General features: G+C 54.2%; 1 protein-coding gene across 3 annotated transcripts in view; it reads left to right on the forward strand.

The window, feature by feature from the left end:
* Window positions 1–279: 279 nt before the first annotated feature.
* The window catches only part of ZBTB16 (zinc finger and BTB domain containing 16), a 185,484-nt gene continuing 164,575 nt past the window's right edge, over window positions 280–21,188 (forward strand). The window contains exons 1-2 of one of the 3 annotated variants that reach the window (XM_070426081.1): window positions 280–561; window positions 3,254–4,617. In XM_070426081.1, the coding sequence (XP_070282182.1) occupies window positions 3,344–4,617 (1,274 nt within the window). In that variant the 5' untranslated portion in view covers window positions 280–561; window positions 3,254–3,343. Of the gene's footprint in view, window positions 562–760; window positions 832–1,065; window positions 1,108–3,253; window positions 4,618–21,188 lie in introns of those variants that run through there. The other 2 variants (XM_070426082.1, XM_070426083.1) reach the window with 2 other exon arrangements.

The raw sequence follows: 21,188 nt of genomic DNA on the forward strand, positions 1-21,188 counted from the left end.
CCCCCGCACCTCATCTCTACTGCCCCGCTAAGGGCTCCGAGCCCCTGGCACTCTGCTCCATGAGCTCCTTTCCTCCCTGCTTGGCCGGTGACGGCGGCCGCCGGCGCCCCAGCAGCAGCTAGATGTCAGGCGAAGCCCGGAGCGCCGCGCGCGGAAGGGAGGGGAGGGAAGGGGTGGGGCGGGAGCGTGCGCCCAGTGCGGGGGGGGTGGGGACGGGCTGAGCCCGGGGGACAGCGGGAGGGGGGGAGGGAGGGGGGAGCTGTGGGCAGGGAGCCCGGCTCCGCCGCCAGCACTAAAGATGGAGAGGCGCCGGGGCCTCGCAGGGGAGGGGGCTCGGCGTTGACGTGGGACGCGGCGGAGGCGCCGAAGCCGGTGGTGATTTGCTAACCTCACAGCAGAGAGGAGTTGAGGGCGATGAGAGCGGGTACTGCGAACTGCCGGGCGACGCCGCCGCTGCCGCTGTGAGACGGAGAGCAACAGTTCTCCCGCAGCCCCGCTCCCCGACACTGGCACACCCCCGGAGGCACGCACGCCCACCCCACAGCGCCCGGCGCGGCCGCGGTGAGCTGGGGGGCCGGGGAGGGGCGCGCTGCCCAGGGGAAGCCTCTGCCGAGGCGCCCGGGGTTGCAGAGGTCTGGGGGGCGCGTTCGCTTCGGCCACTCGGCCGCTGGGCTTGCGCCTGATTTTATTCGGCTGGTTCCCTTCCTGCTGCTGCAGCCGCCGCCGCCGCCGCCGCCAGTTGGGGTCGGGTAGAAGGGGGAGCCCCGGCTGTCAGCTTGGGCACAGCTGCCACCCCAACCTTTCCACTCCTGGGCACGGTCGGGGTGAGAGGTGGGGGCCGAGCGGTCTTCGGGGACTGAGGGCGCGAGCGGAGGGTTGGGGTTCACGAGGCTTGGAGGTGCCGGGAGCGGTGGGTGCTCATATGTATGCGGACCGGTGCGCGGGCGCGAGAGAGGGTTGTGGCTTATTTGTGTGTTTATTCGCCGGCCGGCTGGGAAGCTATCATCGGAGGATCGGAGGAGTGGACCTGGGGGCGAAGGGGAGCAGGACTGGGACTCGCTTGGGTTTTGTTTCTTTTCGGAGAACGTGGTGGGCCCTTTTTTCTTGGTGAGACTTGGTCCCCTCTTTTTAGGAGGGTGGGCGGCCGTGGCGGAGCTCCGCAGCGCCCAGGGCTCCGGGCCCTCTTCGGCGCCCGGCGGGACTGGCCGTGACGCCGGAACTGGCTGTGCGCTCCCGGCCGCACTTGGTGGGTGCCAGGCTCTGCACCTGATGCGTTCGGGCGCCTTTCCCACCCGGCGCGCCCGCAGCTCGCCCTCTCGGCCCCGGGACACTCCCGCGGGCGTTGGAAACCCGCACGGTCCTCCCGGCCTGCGGACCCGCGGGAGCGCTCAGACGTCCTCGGCGCGGACTCCCTCGCCCGCTCCCCGGGACGCGCGCACGGTGCCGGGGCCGGGCACACCGCTGCTGGCGGCGCCGGCTCGCGGCCGGGGATCCTGCCCTTCGCTCCCGGGGGTCACGGCCCTGGGTCGGAGAGGGAGGGCCGGCCGATCCCTCCTTGCCTTCCCTCCCACAACTCTCGGTGGGGCTTTTGTGTTTCCCCTTAGCGGCGAGGCGGTCCACCTCCCGGCTCTTGTCCTGGCTCTTGCCCCGGCTCCCGGACTCTAGCTTTTCGCCCGGGTCCCTTTTTGCTTTTCCTTTTCCCTAGACCGGCTCCCTTCCTTTCTGCCGTCTGGATCCCCGGGAAAAGTTGCTTCTCCAAGTTTGCCGAAGTCGTCTCCAAGTCTCCGTGGGGGTGGCTGGGAACGGGGTGTGTGAGAGCGCGGTCGATCCCTAGAGCTCGGGCCGGTGAGCGCCAGCTTTCCACCGCTGCGCCGGGGTGGGCGCTGCAGCCGGCGCAGCCGGGATCGCCGCGCTGAGCCGCGGGCCCGAGGCCCGGCTGACTGAGGGCACCCAGATTTCCCTTAGGACCCAAGGAGCTTGTTTTCGGGAAGGAATTCAGTAGCCCAGCTTCCTTTCGTTGCATTGCTCTCGGAAACCCCTAAGCAGTCTGTGGAAAAGCCATAGGCGAGGATGAATGGCCTCAGTCCCCACCCCAGGCTGGGCAGCCAAAGGGCTTGATGAGACACACTGCTACCCTACCTGCGGGCGCTTTTGGCTCTGGAACCCGTAGGGCTCCTTCTGGGGGCAGAAGCAAGTAGTGTTGGGAGATTTAGAGAGAACCCTTGCTCCGCTTTGCTCCCAGTTCATTTCTTGACCACAGCAAGGCAGAGGCTAGAGGGTACTGGGCCTGCGAGGTCTTTCTAAGTCTTTAAACGGCTGGGGAGGGGGGGGGGGCCCTGTTATTGATCCTGAACAGCTTGCTGTGGGGGAGACCTTTGTCTCCCAGCCCTGTCTTCCCTTCATACTGGTTGTAACTCGCACCATAGATGCTGGTGCCAGCGTCACTTCTAGCACCGGGAGCCATGCCCAGCAGCAGTTGCTGCTCCTGGTCACAGGACTTGCCCACTCCAGAGAGCCCACGGGACACACTGGGAGTTCATATGTCTAGATTGCACTCCTGGCCGTGAGGGTCCATATTTCCTGTGACCTCTCTTCTTAGGTCCTCCACGACCTGTCCTTCTACATTTTATAGGTCCTCTTGTCCACTGGGCCCTGTGGGCAGGGGTAAGTGTGCACCCATGTGTTAGGATGGGCCTGAAGAAGAGCCCTTGCCCTTGGATGTCTGTGGGCCAGACTGCAGGCTGCTAGCCCCAGCGAGGCTTGGCTTTGCTCCTGGGGCCCCCACACTGAAGCAGGGTTCAGAAAAAACGTTGTTTTGAAGATGAAGTTTGCTGCACAGGGGGCTGAGAGTGAAACTCAGGGCTTAACTTGACCAAAGGAAGTGGCTCAATTCTTACTGATTTTCAGCAAGTGCTGGGCACCTCCTCATAACATGTTGGCCTTGCACAGGCCCCCCCCCCCCCCCTTAGACTTAAGACTAGGGCTCTGAAGACTCCACTGTAATTTTCATTTTACTTTGTCAGTGAATTAGGCATATGTTATGGCAGAAATTTATCTTTGCTCTCATTGGTGGGCTTATAAAGGCAGACTCCTAGATTTCTAGGAAGCCCCTTGCCCTCTGTTAAAATCTCCAGGATGCTCTTGCTAGCTGAATGAGGGTGGGGTTGTATTGTTTGAATTCTTTTAGGGACACTGATTAATCTAGCTTTTATTCTGTCATCTCTTTTGCCTCTTCCCCCTTTCTCCCTTCTAGCCCTCTCCGTAGGCCCAGGAAACCCAGCCCGCCCCACCACGCAGAGCCCGGAAGGAAAGAGAGCCTCATGCCTAAGCCGCGGGGAGCACCATGGATCTGACAAAGATGGGCATGATCCAGCTGCAGAACCCCAGCCACCCTTCGGGGCTCCTGTGCAAGGCCAACCAGATGCGGCTGGCCGGGACGCTGTGCGACGTGGTCATCATGGTGGACAGCCAGGAGTTCCATGCCCACCGGACCGTGCTGGCCTGCACCAGCAAGATGTTTGAGATCCTCTTCCACCGCAACAGCCAGCACTACACTCTGGACTTCCTCTCGCCAAAGACTTTCCAGCAGATCCTGGAGTATGCCTACACGGCCACGCTGCAGGCCAAGGCGGAGGACCTGGATGACCTGCTGTACGCCGCCGAGATCTTGGAGATCGAGTACTTGGAGGAGCAGTGCCTGAAGATCCTGGAGACCATCCAGGCCACAGACGACAATGACACGGAGGCCACCATGGCGGACGGCGGGGCGGAGGAAGAAGAGGACCGCAAGCCTCGGTACCTCAAGAACATCTTCATCTCGAAGCATTCCAGCGAGGAGAGTGGGTATGCCGGCGTGGCTGCGCAGAGCCTCCCTGGGCCCATGGCGGACCAGAGCCCGTCCATGTCCACCTCATTTGGACTTTCAGCCATGAGTCCCACCAAGGCCGCAGTGGACAGTTTGATGACCATAGGACAGTCTCTCCTGCAGGGAACTCTTCAGCCCCCTGCAGGGCCTGACGAACCTACTCTGGCTGGGGCTGGGCGGCTCCCTGCGGTAGCTGAGGTGAAGACAGAGATGATGCAGGTGGACGAGGTGCCCAGCCAGGACAGCCCTGGGGCAGCAGAGTCCAGCATTTCAGGCGGATTGGGGGACAAGGTTGAGGAAAGGGGCAAAGAGGGGCCCGGGACCCCAACTCGGAGCAGCGTCATTACCAGTGCGAGGGAGCTGCACTATGGGCGCGAGGAGAGTGCCGAGCAGCTGCCAACCCCCGCGGAGGCCGGCCAGGGTCCCCCAGGCCGACAGGAGCACCTAGCGCCCACTGCAGAGAAACATCTGGGCGTCTACTCCGTGTTGCCCAACCACAAGGCTGACTCTGTGCTGAACATGCCGTCCTCGGTGTCCTCCGGGCTCCACGTACAGGTGCAGCCCGCTCTGGCTGTGTCCATGGACTTCAGCACCTACGGGAGCCTGCTGCCACAGGGCTTCATCCAGAGGGAGCTGTTCAGCAAGCTGGGTGAGCTGGCTGTGGGCATGAAGTCGGAGAGCCGGACCCTCGGGGAGCCGTGCAGCGTGTGTGGGGTGGATCTTCCTGACAACGAGGCTGTGGAGCAGCACAGGTAGGTCCTTCGCCAGCCCCAGTGTCACCCGGCCCAAACCTCTGGCCCTGGCAGCCTGCCCTCATCCCTGGCTGCCCCCGAGTCCTGTGGCCCGACTCCCCTGTCCTCCCTGCTATTTGTAAAAAACGCACGTCTTTCTAAGTCTTGGGACCGGGGTATGCCTTCCAAGTGTGGTGAGGGGCCTAGGGTGTTTCCTACGTGTTGGGGAACGCATGGTCCCAGATCTTACTAGGCTCTTGACGCTCTCTGCTTTCGGGCTCCCATTTGCTTGTTCTGCTGTTGGACCTGTTCTCTTTGGCCTGGAGTGGCTGATAACGTGGAGGGAGGGAGAAGAAAAGGCGGGGTTGAGGAAAAGGTGTCCCACGGCCTGGATCTGGCCATGCTGCCAGGTTTCAGGTACTCGGTTCCCATCAGTGGTCTCTGCCGAGGCAGGCGGTCTGCAGCTCAGGAGGATGGGAGGGGCCGGACGCTGCTTAGGGCGCCAGAGCAGCTGCCGGTCCGAACGTCATTCCTGGTGAACGTTCATCACCAGGAACGTGGCTTCCTCTCTCCCTTCCCATTCTCTGTTTCCAGAAACACATTTAGAAGGAGTCGATTTACATATTAAGGGGGAAGGATGGGTATGAGAGACTTGGGGCCAGCATTGGCTTCCTCTGGCTTCTGTCCCTTCTCTGTGAAATAACCATTGCGCGCTTAGGACCTGTCTGCTCCAATACTAAGTGCTTGCTGTGGAGTCACGTTTTTGTTAGGGCCTCTGAGATAGGCCAGGTGCTCCCTTCACATGGGAAGACACGGAGACCTTTTGCCAGGATCGCAGAGAAAGTAGGAGGCAGAGCTGGATTCAAATTCAGCTCCAGGGCCCTTTGCTGCCTTTTGGAGTCATTCAATCCTGAAGAGGGTTGTGCCCCTAGCACAGAGAGTTCTGAAGATTCCTCATCAGTAGGGTCTGGTGTTTGCCTGCATCTGTCATAAGGACATGCCCATCAGCCCCCGGGTCTGATGAGTGGTATGGAGAAGTCCAGTTTCTGTCGTCATTGTGAGAACATTTGCCTGTGTGCCCTCTTGCCTGCTCTTTGTCTGTTCCTGGGGGATCCCCACTTTTGCACCCCTCTGTCTACCCCATTCCTCCATTTCTCATTAGTGTAGGAGGGGATGTGACTGAGGGGGTGTGGGCAGAGGGGGAGGCGTCTGGAGGTTTGTCTGATGACCCCAAGCTGAGGCGGACTCCGACAGTGACAGTACCTAATCGTGGGTCTGAGGGTTACTTACCTCGTGGAAAGTGTTGCTGAGCTAAATGTTAGCCGAGTTTTCCGGCGGGTGCGGAAAAATAACCACCGCTAAGGTGTGTCTTGATGCTTGTGCCGCTCAGAAGTAGACCGAGTTTGTGTTTGTTTTTGTTCAAACTTTCCTCAAGAGGAAACCCCCTCCTCAAACTTGACCAGGTAGGTTTCTCGTCTTCTCCGGATGTGAATGATTTCAGTGTCGTGCTATGAGAAGTGGGCTCTGGTGGGAAGGAAACGCTTTGCTGGCTGTCTCGGGCCCGGCTGCCTCTCTTGACCGAGAGGGCTACGAAGCCGCCACCCGCCCAGGACTTCCACGTTCCCGTCCTGCTTTCCTGTCCTGTGGGACCCTGGGTCCCCCTGGGAGGGGCTGGGGCCTGGCGGTGTGATACTCCACAGAGTGAGCGAGCGAGGTGGTGAAACTGGAGTTTAGGAAACCTTTCCGAGCCCTGTGTTACTTTTTATTTATTTATTAAAAAAATATTTTTCTTGGGTTACTTTGAAAAATGGAGGTGGTTAGCAGGGTGTGGTGCTGAATTAATGAAATAATAGCTAGAAGTCCCTAGAGCTGTGACAGTACCCAATAACTGTGAAGGTGAAGAACTGACCCTCTGTCCCCCGATTTGTTTGGGTCTCACGTCTGCCTAACCCCATTGGATCCGAGCTCCAGTGCTAGTGTCCACAGCGCGGCCGTCCTGGGGCTGTGCTGGCTGCAGGCCTTGTGGGGAGTGGCCCTGTCCCCGTGGACTTGGGGTGCTGAGGCGCTGGTCCTGGACCCTTGGTGTCACGCAGTGGGCTGCTGGCATGGAGAATGTGCTTTGACTGAGGGTGGAGAGTAAGCTGCTGCAACCCAGGAAACAAGGGCCTGGGGCAGTGCCAGGGTGAAAAGCCATGAGGGTCTAAAGCAGTGGTTCTCAACCTTCCTAATGCCGCGACCCTTTAATACAGTTTCTCACGTTGTGGTGACCCCCAATTTCATTGTTAGAAATTGAACATAATTAAAGCATAGTGATTAATCACAAAAACAATATGTAATTATATATGTGTTTTCCAATGGTCTTAGGCGACCCCTGTGAAAGGGTCGTTCGACCCCCAAAAGGGTTGCGACCCACAGGTTGAGAACCGCTGGTCTAAAGAAATCAAGGAGGGGACACAATGCTCCTGCGCAGCCCAGCCCTCCTCAGACGGGCAGCCCGCAGCTCCTGGTCAGACGGCCTTGCCCCTCTCTCTCTCCCTCAGAGCCCCTGGATTAAGGTGCTACTTCCCTACTTCCTACTGTTCTCTGTTCCTCCCCCACATCCCAGCTACCAGCAAAAACAGAGAAGCAACACAAACAACCAGTGGGAGACTCTGACATCACAGACGGAATTGGCTGAAATATAACAGTGACGAACATAGTGAAATAACAGGCGACAGATTTATTTTATTTTTAAATATATTTTTATTGATTTCAGAGAGGAAGGGAGAGGGAGAGGGAGAGGGAGATAGAAACAGAAACATCCATGATGAGAGAGAATCACTGAATTGGCTGGGGATGGAGCCCACAACCCCGGCGTGTGCCCTGGCCAGGAATCGAACTGTGACCTCCTGGTTCACAGGTTGAGGCTCAACCACTGAGCCATGCCAGTTGAGCAGGTTTTATTTTATTTTATTTTATCTTTTTAAAAATTTTATTTAAATCTTTATTGTTTAAAGTATTACATAAGTCTCCTCCCTCCCCCCATTGACCTCTCCCCGGCCGCTCCCATCCCCAGCACATGCCCTCACCCCCCTACTGTTTGTGTCCATTGGTTATGCTCATGTGCATGCATACAAGTCCTTTGGTTGATCTCTTACCCACCCCCCACCCCCATTTTGTTTTTAAGCCCATAGGCTAGAGTGTTGGTGAAGGTTAAGTCCCTTGCACTTGTTGGGGAGCAGAAGGGCATGGAGAGGAAGGAAGGGGAGCTTGTTGGGAAGTGGTGCAGGAAGGAGAGCTTGTTATGGAATGCCATCAGTAGGATTCCTCCTGACTGGGCCCCAAGCTGGTGAGGGAGGAGCCTGTTAGCATGACAGAAAGTTGGATTGAAGCCCTGGCCGGTTTGGCTCAGTGGATAGAGCGTCGGCCTGCGGACTGAGCGGTCCCAGGTTCGATTCCAGTCGGGGGCATGTACTTTGGTTGCAGGCACATCCCCAGTGGCGGGTGTGCAGGAGGCAGCTGATTGATGTTCCTCTCTCATCGATGTTTCTAACTCTCTATCCCTCTCCCTTCCTCTCTGTAAAAAAATCAATAAAATATTTAAAAAAAAAAAAAAAGAAAGTTGGAATGAAACCTAGTGAAGTTGTGGTCCCTACAGTGCACGGCGAGGTGTAAAAACAATGTTAAACGTAGTCCTGGATGGAAGGAAAGGCCAAAGACACTACCTGAATAAATCAAATGGGGCTGACTTCCCTAAGGGTCCAGAAGGAAGTCAGAACAGTTAGAAGACCTGATCGGCAGCATTCTCAGGCAGACGGAGGAGCAAGCTCTGGGCCCCCACACCTTCCCCAGGAGGCCCACATTATAGAAGATACGACTGAGGGAGGGAGGGTGATGTTGGGAGGGCCACAATAAGCTTCTGGAAGACTGGAATCTCTCTCTAGGCTCAGTCTCTTCCTTCTCTTTCTCTTCTGAAAGGCTGGAGCAGTTCTGCACGTAGGCGTGTCTGGATCTGCTCTGGGGACCGGCTCCCGTGGGCCAGACGCACCTTCTCATTCTCAGAGTGGCATACGTATGTGATATGTATGTTCACCTAAGTGTGAACACAGTCGTCATTGATAGCCCTCAGCCTCCCCAGGCTCATACAGCCTGGTCGTAAGATGTTTCTGAACTCAATACTGCAGGATCAGCATGGGATCTGGCTTCCTAGGATGCTGGATCTTCTACAGACAAACCTTCAGGCCGGCGACAGTGTGTGTCCTGCACACACAGAGTAGGGTCTCTTGCCTGGCTCCTGCAGAGACACTCAGGAACCAAAAGGAACGGTCTCAGCCAGCTCCCTAGACGCAGCTCTGGGTGCCTGAGCCATATAGTTGAGATGTCAGAGCTCTGCCTGGCCCTTTGCCTCGGTCTCTCTCAGGTGGCCAGTTGCTCTGTTTTCAGTGGTTGACCATGGAGAGGGCCAATAGCCATTGACCTTGGTTTTGGCCAGTTTGGGGAGGTTAGAAGTTGCCCTGAACTCTTGGCCCCTTTTGATCATTCTACCAGCTTTAGGCACCTGTGAGGCCAAACCAAGTTCTGCTTGGAAAAGAGTATGCTGTGGAGTAATGGTAGCAACAGCAATAATGTTATGAATGCCTTTTATCAGTTGTAGCACTTTCTCCTTTGCAAAGCATCTTTACTGACTTTGTGTTTCTTAACCTCAGTCCTCCCCAAAGGGGAGGCAGGCCCATCATTCCATATCTGTGATGGTGAAGTCTGAAGAACTCTGCAAGCTGCGGATAGGTTCTTTGTAAGTTTGCAGCAAACTCATTTAGTGGCAAAACCTGATCTGAACTGATGTGAGGCTATATTTATCCTGTCTATTTTGAATATTCATTTGTTTTGCTGCAAAAATATTGATGTGTTTGATTACAGAGTGCTTCCTTAGACTCCTCTGGGACTGGGCAGACACGATCAGCCCCATAGTTCCTTTGTAGAATCTGAACAATTTGGGTTTCTGAAGCACCTCAGGGTTTTGGATGAGGGATTGAGGGCCATTAGCAGTCCCAGTTCACAGATGAGGAGAACGAGCCTTAGAGCCAGTGAGTGACTTGCCCAAGGTTGCATAGCTATAAATGGACAGGACCAGCCCCACCTAAGGCACAGCCCCGGGTGCTCCACGCCAGGCCATATAAGAACATGTGCACGCTGTTTTGGGTCAGTTCCATCTGACCTAGTCTTCGGGTGCCAACCCTGTCCCTGAGATGCCACCATAGGAGGCTACAGCTATCTTCCTTGACGTCAATCCTAAAGGTCAGGTGGTGCCCAGCTCCTCTTAGTATCTATTTATGGCTGTTCTGTCATTCACAGATTTGCCCAAATCCTTTCTGAATCCATTTCTATTTCCAGGAAGTATCCTTTTGGGGGTGATGAATGGCTCAAGTTTATAACCTCCTGAGCTCCTGGAAATCCAGTCTTTGGGAGAGGACGTTGGGTGTACAGATAGGAGACTGTGTGGGGGGTCTGCAGCTGCCGAGAGGCAGGCCTTGAGGCCCAGCCCTTCATTTTTATTTATTTTATTTTATTTTATTATTTTATTTTATTTTATTATTTTATTTTATTTTATTTTTTAAAACTCTGGTCACCATTGTCAGTCTTTTTTTCATCCCGAGCTTTAATTTCTTCATTTGTAAACTTAGGCACTTGGACAAACTGTTTCTGGATTGCGTAGTTCTTTTACCACCTGTATACCCACTTTCGTCTTCATGAAGTCCTCTTGGTTCATTGACTTTTGCTCTGGTTTGGATCTGGATTCCAGCTAACATAGGGGCCAGTTAGATCCGAGTCTGTCTGCTCTGACGTCATTTCTACATCCTGAAGCCTGCTTAGGGTTACTGAGTCACCTAGGATCGAGGCTGAACGCTGGGAAATTTTGAAGATGATGTACTTTATTTCCAATGGAGGAAGCTTGTATGCTCTTTCATCTCAGTGAGAAGTTCCAGTTTGATTTGCTGTCACCGTTGGCTGGTGCCGCGAGCTGCGGGAGGGAGTGGGGAGACAGCTTTAGCTCAGCAACACTTTCCCTCCCGCTTGCTCTAAGAATACTATTTATGAATCTAAGATAGTGATTATCCTAAACTGTTAAAATTAAACCCCATTCACAACTCGTTGATTTGTTGCTAATTCTGGAGAAAAACATTTCCAATCACTTCAGTTTTGTAAATTAATGACTTTAAAACATGTCCCAGGGAAAGCCCAAGTGTGAGACTTCAGAGTCCCGCTAAATAAATACAGGTGTGTCTCCGTTTGCCCCATGGAGGGTTTCTGAGTTTTCCACAGTAACGGAGGTTTTCTTAGGTTCTGTGTTGGCCACGTTCGGTGAGAGCCTGACGCGATGGCAGTTATTCTGATATGATAGAAAGGAAAAAGTACGGTGGGCATCCCTACTGCCCCACCTTCCACCCCACGTTTTATTTATTTATTTAAAAAATATTTTTATTGATTTTTAGAAAGGGAGAGGGAGAAAGAGATGGAAACATCAATAATAAGAGAGAATCATTGATGGCTGCCTCCTGCATGACTGGGGATCAAGCCCGAAACCCGGGCCTGTGCCCTGACCGGGAATGGAACCGTGACCTCCTGGTTCATAGGTCGACGCTCAACCACTGAGCCACCGCAGCCAGGGCCACCCCACATTTTATACAGAGTAAATGCATATTTTGAGCAAATGAGACTATTTTTGGCTCAGGACCCCAATTTCACTATTTGCCACTGTGTGACTCTGGTTACCTTACCTAACCTCTCTGTGCCTGCTTGATTGTCAAATGGGAATAATAACAAACACTTGGTTAGTTATAAGGACTAATTACTAAATATTTGTAAAGTGCAAGGAATGTGTTACAGGGTGAGTGCTCCACATGTGTTTGCTATTATTTTGTGTGTTTTTTAAATCCTCACCTGAGGATATTTTTTCCATTGATTTTTTTTTTTTAGAAAGAGTGGAAGGGAGGGAGGGAGAGAAGGAGAGAGAGAAACATCAATATGAGAGAGACGCATCGATTGGTTGCCTCCTGCATGCACCGTGACTGGGGCCGGTGATTGAACCCGCAAACCCGGGTACATGCCCTTGACGGGGCATTCAAACCCACGACCCTTCCGTGTGCAGGCCGACGCTCTAACCACTGAGCCCACCTACCAGGGCTGCTGCTGTGTTTTTATTGCCGTTGTTGTGACGCGGGGGACACTGGTGGTGCAAGGTGAAAGACATGTTTGTGCTGGTCCAGGTCCTACTTTTCCCCAGAGGCGTTGGTTGGTTCCTTCAGCACCAAAAAAAACTGCTGCCTCGGGCCCTGTGTGGGGCTGGTACACAGTGAGCACCGGCATTTTCCCCAGAAATTGATCTCTTGTACCTTGGTGGCCAGGGTACTCTTTGTCCCATTGACCCGAGGCCTGATGAGTCATTGCCGTTCTCATTTAAATTTAGCTGGGCCACGCTCCAGCACCCCCAGTTCCCCGTGCCCAGGCGGCTCACGGTGCCGTGTCCTGTGGCCTGCCCGCATGGCCAGGCGTGCAGAGACGAGGGCACAGCACCGCCCACTGAGGAAGTCCGGGCTGCGGGTGCTGCGCGTTCCAGAGCGCCCCCCCCTTCCCCACCCCGGGGCAGCAGGGTTCTAAGGGTGAATTCAGCAAATGCTGTTTTGAGTGCTTGATACAGATCAGCCAGAATTCTGGCATCCGTCGCCAGAATCTTCCCAAACCCTAGAGACACCCTCTAAGGTGGATATTAGTTTTGCATCCCAGATGGGCAGAGGGAGCACAGTGGTCAGTGGACTTGTCTGTGGTAAGACAGGCAAGGGTGGCACCAGGGCTTGTGCCCAGGCCTCTGGCTCTACTTGCACCCTTCTCTCCATCGCGTGCTGCTTAGCCCTCCCGCCCCTGGTGGGATCAGAAGGAAAGGGGAATGCAGGACGGCCAGCTCTCGCTCCCTGCAGCCAGTGACCAGGCGGCATGCTGCTCGGCCTGCTCCGGCCCGGCTGCCTCTTCGGGCTGCCTCGGAGCGGAGCTGTGAGCGTGCTGCTTCTGCCCGGGGTCCAGGTGTGTGGTGGTCGGGGCCAGCGAGGCCCAAGGACCTGCCTCTACTACACTGTCTCTTACTGACACCGAGACCAGCCTCTCCAGATAGAGGCCTTTTGTGCTGCCTGAAAAAAACACCAAAAAACAAAAAAGGGAGAGAAAAAGAAACCCACTCACAAAAATGAAAATTCCATGCTGTTACTCCATGCCAGCCTAATCAGAAACCCCCCTTGCTACCATTTCCCCTTAAAAGCCCCGGTGTGCTTGTTATGCCGGCTCATTCTGGGAAAACTATGGTTGGGTTTTGCCTACGTGAGGTTTATCTCTGCAGCTGCTAGGAGGGAATCTGCGGTACTTTATTGTCAGCACGGAAACTTTGGCTGAAAACTTGAAAAACCTGCTTAATTCTAAATTCCTAGCTCACTTTTGACTCTTGTCCTCAAGGCGTGATTTTTCTTTACCAGGAAGAGACTGTGTTCAGCTTTGCAGCAGGAAGAATCCAAGTTAGAAGAGAGAAAGAACTTCCCGAAATAGTGGAGGACTAGTGGTGACGTTACTAGATTTGGTCACGGAAATGTTGAGGAAGAGGAGAATTGTGGGCCAGTCGGAAATGGTTTTTAGAGTTTTCCCTGCTTTAGGGTCTTTTAGATCCTCCCGATATAATAAGTAAAGACTTAGACACACAAACAAACCAGCACCAGCAGGCCTGCCAGGAACAAGCCATGTGTACCCCCAGACCCGAGGGAAGTGGGGCCAGGCATGAAGACTGGCCTTGGGTCCATGTTGCATGCGAGAGCTGCGCTGTGAACTTGGGAACGCTTCCACCTGTGTGACTGTCAGGCTCCTCTCCTGTGAGGTGAGGGTAGCCTCTTACCTCTCAGCGTGGTTTTAAACTTGTGAGTGCCGGTACCATGTAGCATAACGCACACAGCAGGGACTCCGCGTGAGGCCGCCTCGCTGCCTCCCGCCTCTCCAGTGACTCCTGACCAGGGAGTCGCTCTCTGAGCCTCACACCCTCGCCCAGCGCTGGTCTCTAAGCGGATTAGCCGAGCGTTGTGATCTTAATGTCATTAGGCCTGTTGGCACAGTTCTCCTTGCCATAGTGAGAAGCAGATGTGGCCGGCCGTAATGGCCCTGGGTGATCCATCAGCCTGGAGTGCCGGGGGAAACATTACGAGTGTTAATTTGGGGGAGTCTCTTATGGTAGCTGGGGGAAACGTGGAGGGAGTGTTGGAAACGTATTGATTTAAGCCCTTCAGCAGGTTAGATGCTGCCCAGGGCCTACTGCGGCTGAACTGCCCAGCCCCCACACCCCTCTCTTCAAGTCAGGCCCCTCCTGATGACTTCCAGAGTCGGAGAGACAACTTAGCAGGCCCTTGTTTCTTGCCGATGTACCTTATTAGTAGCACCTGGCATCATAACCCACTAATGGGAACCAGCGCTCTCCTCCTGCGTGGCCAGTGACAAGTAGCCCTGTCAGCCGGGGCTCGCCGTGCGAGGAAGTTCCTATTAGCTTTATGGTCAGGAGAACTTGTCCTGTTCAGGAAATGAATGTTGCTGCTAAAGGTCCGCGGCCCTGACCCTGGCGGTGTAACCTGTGCTGGCCGGGGAGCCCCGCGCAGGATGCTTGGGATTTCAGCCCCTCTCTGGTTCTTGTCATATGTAAAGCGGGAATCACTGTGGTATGTTGCAGCCTTGAACTTTTGATTTATTTGCCGAGGGCCCCTTAACTGTTGCCATGCCGGACGGCTGTGCGGTGACAGAGCCGAGTGTCCGTGCCTAGATGTGTGCGAGGAGTCATGCTGGCAGGGCTCATCTCTGCGAGGGGGGCCCTGGAGGGGGGGCGGTCATGATCTGCTTGCTTTTGCATTCCTGCAGCTTCAAAATTTTCTGGGGGTGTTGGTCACAGTGATGGGAAACTAGGAAGCATACGTTGAACCTGGGTTTGAATTCTTCCTCTGCGTCTTGCAAGCTCTGTCTTGCGGCAAGATTCCCAAGCGCCCCCGTCCTCGTCTGGGAGGGGCAGTGACAGCCTCGACGTTGTAGTGTTGCCGTGACGTTGTCCATAGGGTGATGCCTACGGAATATGTGGCCCAGCTCGGAACGCTGTGTGGTGTCGGGTTATAGCGTTTGAGAGGATGTGCCTGTTGCTTTTATTTTTCTCAACATAAACTTGTTTTAAACATTGGAAAGTATGGCACAGCACTTTTTCCTGTTTAATTTACCGAGACCATTTTTTTTTCCTCATCGTAGCCTTAGAGTCATTAAAGAAAGGCTACTTAAGTTGTTCCTTTTTTTTTCTTTTCTTTTGCGGCCTGTGAGTACTGTTTCTAAATGTGAATTTTGCAGAGAACAGCAGTGTTTGACCATCTTCGTGAGGGAAGCTTTTGCCTCACCCTTTCTAAGGAGAGGTGTTTGTGAGTTGTCTGGCGAGCGGATGCGTTACTTTTGCTGCTGTTGCTGCTGCTGCTGCTGTTTTAAAGGCCCCGGTGACAAAGGAGTGAACCAGACACTCGGGGAAGCGTGCAGAGTGTGGTCCAGAGAGATGACACCTCCTTTAGGAACTTGAAAACAGATCTGCCCATCTGTCTCCCGTGTTTATGGAATCGCCAGCAGTTGTTGGGGGTGGGAGGGTGTTATCATCTGATTGCAGGGTTGGGTGCAAGGGAAAGGACAGCCTGTCGAGGCAGCTGGACCCCGAGTTTTGGAGAACGGGTTACTGGCCCATTTCAGGGTACACACACCGGAGGGGAGCATGTTCTCACCTCCTCTCAGCCGTTTCTTTATCCTCCACGTGAAAAACGGTGCACGTCTTGATTAAACAGCAGCTGAAAGTTGCTTCGAAGCATTGGTGGAGTAGGGATCGGAAATGTTCAGTGCAGAACTCAACCATGACAGTTGTCCCCTAAATGCTCTGCTAAATTAAGGACCTGCTAACCTGTGTGAGTCTACCTCCCCACTTCCCCCTTCCCCTTTCCCTCGGCAGAAGGGAAAAAGATGGTACCTAGAAACCACGTGAAGCGGCTGCTAAATCGAGCGACTCTAAAAACAAGTTTCTGTCCTTGGAAACCCAGGGCCGGCCGTGTGAGCGCCGCAGACCCCTAGGGGCCCGTGTGCCTCTCCTCCCCTCAGTTTTTAACGCAGTGGTTTTCATGGCCACGTCTCCCCTCTTTCCCCCTTCGTGATCATCCACTATTTTACTTTTTGTGTTCTGACAGCCGCAGGAGTGATTTTTGTTGTTTGAGCCGAGGAGCTGCTAAATCTTCCCCAGCAGTTGATTCAATGAGGCAGGGAGGGTGGCTGGAGGGGAGAGGCCAGACCTTGGCATCCCCTGTTGCAAAAGTGAAAAATATTTCTGTTTGCAGTTAATTTTAGTGGCGAGCAGATCATGTTAACTGGATGTAATTGCTTCCAGATATGGCAGAGGGTTTTGTGTGTTGAGATGAAGGGTCTGGTAAGTGCTTGCTTCCTGTGTAAATTAGCCTATTCCATTCAGTCTTTCATTCTCATCAGCCCTGGGTTCTGTCATTCTCCCATTTCCCCTCCCGGCGGCCCGCAGCCTGGTGTGAGAAGCAGCTTGTCTGTCCCTCTGGGTGCAATTCTTTTGTCACTTGGAGCCATTCACCTCCTGCTTCTTGATGTGACTTTGCCCTTAAAACTACGAGAAGAGTTTGAAAAGGTGCCACCAGACCTGCCTCTTCCTGCGCAGGGGCAGGGCCAGCCCCGCAGGGCCCAGGAGCAGGCGCGCGTCCTGGTCACGCGGATTGTGTTTCGGAACCCAGAGCTCCTGGTTTTCCATGGCTTTTCTCGCCCATGCCCTCTGACCTCTACTCCCAATTTGGAGAATACCCCTTTCTCCCTCTGTGAACAAAGCACATTCCAGTGGGCCTGAAAGCCCAGGGAAATGAAACGGCTGTTGCGAGGAGGAGAAGCTTGTAGTCACAGAAAAGGGTCCCATTAGACATGAAGCCACCTCTCTTCTTTGCAAAACAGGTGGGGCCTACACACGCACCTGCCTCTCTCGGTCGGAGAGGAAGAGGAACCCCCACCCAGAGAATCTTCTCCAGGTTCCTGCGGGTTTCCGGGGTTGAAACCGAGGAAAACTGTTACGATTCCTGCTCCCCCGAGTTCCGATTTTGTCCTGTGGCCAGCCCCACATTCTTAGTGCTATTTGCATAAGGGGTTGCTGTTTATCTTTCTGTATCAACTCCACTGATAACCCCTGTGTTCTGTTTAACAATCTATGAGGAGTAGATTACTTGATAAATGCCGGTTTTCCAATATGCAAAGATAAACGGCTGGGGTCAGGGTGAGGGGTGGTGTGTTGGGAAGGAGGGACCAGGTGGGCAGGCAGGACAGGACCCTCTTGCAGATCGGGGTGGAGATGTGTGAAAGCACCTGATGGAAGGAAACAGGTACCTTGTACAACACAGCAGCTGCATTTATCGCGCAGTTCATCAGTTTCCTGCCCTCACCTACTTTTCTCCCCCTTTATGTGGACATGCACAGTCTGAGAACGTTTCGCTGAGTGGGTTGCGGATGCCTGTGCTAATACCAGAGGGGAAAGGATGTCGGTAATCTTGGCTCCTTTAGTTCCGATCTTTTTCTCCCTTAACCCTCTCCCACTCCCCCAAGTTGTTGGCTTGTAAGTGATGGGTGCTTACCCCAAAAGTCTGTAAATCTGAAATCTTAAATGGGTGGACGCTTCCCATCTGCCCTGAATTTGCTTCTTCAAGCAGGGTGCCTGGTTCTGGGAGAGGCTAGGTGCAGGGAAAACTTCTGACCCCATCACCTAGTCAATAGGCTTTCTGAGAATCAAACAAAAGAGTTTGGACTGGCGGCTCAAGCTGGGAACACAGCTGATAGCTTTGTTTTGATGTCCTTGTACTGTTTGCAGATCACGGAGGTGCTATTTAGAGCAGGAGTATCTGCTGAAATAGACTTACCGGCAAGTTGAAACAGCTCGCCCAAAGTCCACTCGATGCTGCAGATAGGGGAGGGGTCCCAGCCCAGGCCCTGTTGGGGAGGGGGCGCCCTCGCTCACGGGAGAGGCTTTCTGGGAGGTGCTGGTTTCTAGGGACAGTGTGCGAACTGATCAGGAGAGCACAGGCTTGAGAGCGAGGCATCCTGGCTGAAAACCCAGGCCCAGCGGGCATGGCGTGTGCCTTGAGCAAGTTCTCAGCCTTTCTGAGCCCGTCTCCTTGTTCTGTGAAAAACGAGGCCACCACCTTTAAGGCGGTTACGTGAATAAAATATGTATAAAGTGCACAGCACAAGGGACATCCTTGGTAAACGGGCACACGTGAGCTGTGGACAGACCCTTCGAAGCCTGTTTCTTTGGCCCAGGGGAAGAGCTCTGAAAGGAACTAGTGAGAGCTTCTGTTTTGGGCACTGTGTACATGGATAATACACTAGCCCTGTGCTCACCGCCAGCAGATGAGATGGTAGATGAATAATGTTAAGTACATCGTGAGCACAAAGGTCTTGTCTGTGAAGTGTGGCCGCTGTTCTGAGGAGGCCTACGTATCGAATAAGTGACCCTTAATCCAGTGCTGTGGCCATGGCCCCACACATTTTGGAAATCTTGATTGGGAATCTTTTCTGAAGTCGGTGCCTCCTTCTTTTGCCTTCTCCTTTGGGAGGATAGATTAGGCTGTTGGAAATGGTCACAATAATTTGGTGACAAATCTGGTGAATAGAGTGATGATGACTGGGAATGCCTGTCTGAACCTGATGGTAGATTCTGGAAAGAAAGAACTGTAGAGGACTTGCCGGCGCAGCCCCCGGGGGAACATTGGCCTCACTGCTTAGATGGGAGGCCGATAGGCACGGGGCTGGTGCTTCCAGAGCAGTTGGAAGGAATCGCTGCTACCGAGGGCTGGTCCCGGGCAGATGCCTCCTACTCCCGAAATGGCTTTGCATTTGTGGTTTGGCTTCCTGTGAGTTTGGGGTCCTGAGGGGCATTTCTGTTGTTTAAAAAAAATCGAGACCAGTAGATGTGGCTTGGCTTCAGAAAGAATGGCCTGAGTTTTGACATAGGAACTGACTCTAAGGGGGTGGGGAAGGCATGGAGGGCACGGTGGCCTGATCTGATCCCTCCTGGATCTGTTGGGAGGGTTTGGGGAGGTGAAAGGAGCCCTCCTCGTATGTATTAGTCCCTTTTCTAACGTGCCCTGAACACCTGGAGCGTGGAAGGAACAATGTTTGCCTTTCCTCTTGATGATAGCGCCCTGGGCTGCCAGGTGAGCGCCCATTCACCTTGGGATTGCCTGTCAGACCTGGATGTTTTGTGACCTGCTGTGCAGAGGCCCAGGGCTCAGTCGCCCAGAGTCTGTGCCCCCTATCTCTTTCCTTCTCTCCCCCCCTCCCCGCAGTATTTATAGTAACCATATTAGAACAGAGTGTGAAAGAGGAAGGGTGACTCATTCCCATTGAAACCATTGATGACATAAATAAAAGCAAAATGCTTACTATGTGTTTTGCACGGTATTTAAGACCAGGTTGTGTTAATTTGAATGCCCCCAAACTGGATCTGTGAAAGTTTACGTATGTGGGAAAAATTCAGGTTTAACTAGAGGGGAGGTTATTTGTTGAAAACCCATTTCAGTCTCTGCTCTCTCCCTTTTATTTACTTCAGATCCATGTTCAAATCACGGTTGTCGTCCTTCCTAATGAGGGGGACCGACTGGCTTACTCACTGGCAGGGGTTCGGAGGGTTGAGGAGCCGTGTAAGGGAGGACCTAGGTGCCCTCTCCCCTCTTCTTACCACTCGTTGGAGGAGGCACGCAGAGCTCGCCACCTGCTCTGTATGGGTTCTCAACCATGGACCGTAGAATGGTGAAGCTGGGAGGGCCCATCAGACGGTTCATTTCAATATGCTCATGGAGGGGGGGTGGGTAAGTGAAGGCCCAGAGAGGCTCTGTGACTTGCCCAAGGTCACACAGCGAACTACTGGCATGACCAGGACTAGCACCATGCTTCTCATTCCCTGCCTGCTTTCATTCCTCCCTCACAGACTTGTCTATGACAACTCAGGGCTGCTCCCCACTTCCGCCGAGGAGGAGGTAGGAGGAGTGACGGACTTGAGAGCAGTTTCAGATCTTTGGGTGAGGGGCGCTGGGTGGAATTGGGCATGGCGATTTACCTCTTTGGGAATTCATTAACCTGCCTCCTGCTCACCTGGAGTCGGCTAATGTACTGGGTCCTTAGGTTTACAGGTTACACTGTATGAGGGGGATTAAGAGACAAAGATGAGTAAGAAATGGAACTTAACTCTTAGGGAGCAGAGAAGTTAAATTTGAACAGAGACGTTACAATACTTAAAACGTGTATGCGCATGTCGGTAACTCTGATAGAAAGTAGAAAATGGAAAGATTCTGGTAGATATACAGAGAAAGCACAAGACACTCGGATATGCAATGCCTTCTACCTGGAGGGATTCCTTTTTAGTTAAAAAAAATTAACACTTACTGTGTGCTGGGCCCTGGAAATTCAGTGACGAGCAAGTCAAGCAGGGCTTCTGCCCTGCGGGTTTTCCTCAGGGGAGAGAGCTTTTGCCAGCAGTGCTGCAAAAAAAAAACAACCCAACGAAATGACAGTTACCATGAGGCTGGGATCCCTGATACAGTCCCTTCCTTTGACTGGAATGAGGACGATTGATGCTGGAATGGTGGGATGGGCTCGGGGGTAGGTGCCCTAATGCCAGACCGGGCAGGGGGGATGGCAGCGTGCGGAAGTGGGGAGACCATGGGCAGGTTCTCAGACTGCATGACCTCAGCACCGTGAGCCACGCTTTCCTCGCCCCGAACGGTGCTTGTGTGGGGCAGCCAGAGGGTTTCATGGAGGGATCTCAGGGAGCACAGCCATACTATGGTCTGCCCAGAGCCTGGAACCAGGCCGCTGCGCACCAACTGTCACTGCTGTTAGTTTTAGACTTTATTCTGGGGCAGTTGGGCGGCTTGGAAGGCGCCTGAGGAGTGACGGCGGCGCTCCCACGGTGACAGGGTCCCGAGCCTGTCCCGCCGCCCACAGCCTGTCTGAGAAGGGGTCCAGGGGTGCCCACCAGCCCCTCTCCCCATCCTGTACCTGGTGCTCTACCAAGGTTTGCTGACCTGACCCGAAATGGACCCTTGCCATCTCTTCTCACTGGGTGGCGGGCCTGGGAGAGGGAGGTGGGCTGGGGAGGGCCTTCGGCCTCAGGTTCCCAGGAAGGGCCGCTGTGACGCCGGCCACTGGACCGTTTCCCGGCGCTCTGACTCGCTCTTAGGAGAAAGGCGACGGTCTGAAGGCAGGCTAACCGTCCGGACGCCCCCTGGCCTCGCGATAGCAGGCGGGGAGCCGGCTATCTCCCCGGGTCTGGGCTGTGGTTGCCGCGCTGCGCAATTGCAAACCGACCGTGGCGCGAGATAAGGCCGGCCTTGTGCAACGGGAGCCAGTCTGTTGGCCCCGTGGCTCTGGCCCCTGGGTAACTGCTAACCTCAACGGAGCGGCAGGCCCTGGCTTGGCAAGGCCGTTCCAGGGCCCCTCGCCGGCTCACTGATGCCTTTTTGTGGTTGGAT

Source organism: Myotis yumanensis, unplaced genomic scaffold, assembly GCF_028538775.1.
Source record: "Myotis yumanensis isolate MYYU_CA2020_CCGP unplaced genomic scaffold, mMyoYum1.0.hap1 SCAF_10, whole genome shotgun sequence".
NCBI lineage: Eukaryota > Metazoa > Chordata > Mammalia > Chiroptera > Vespertilionidae > Myotis > Myotis yumanensis.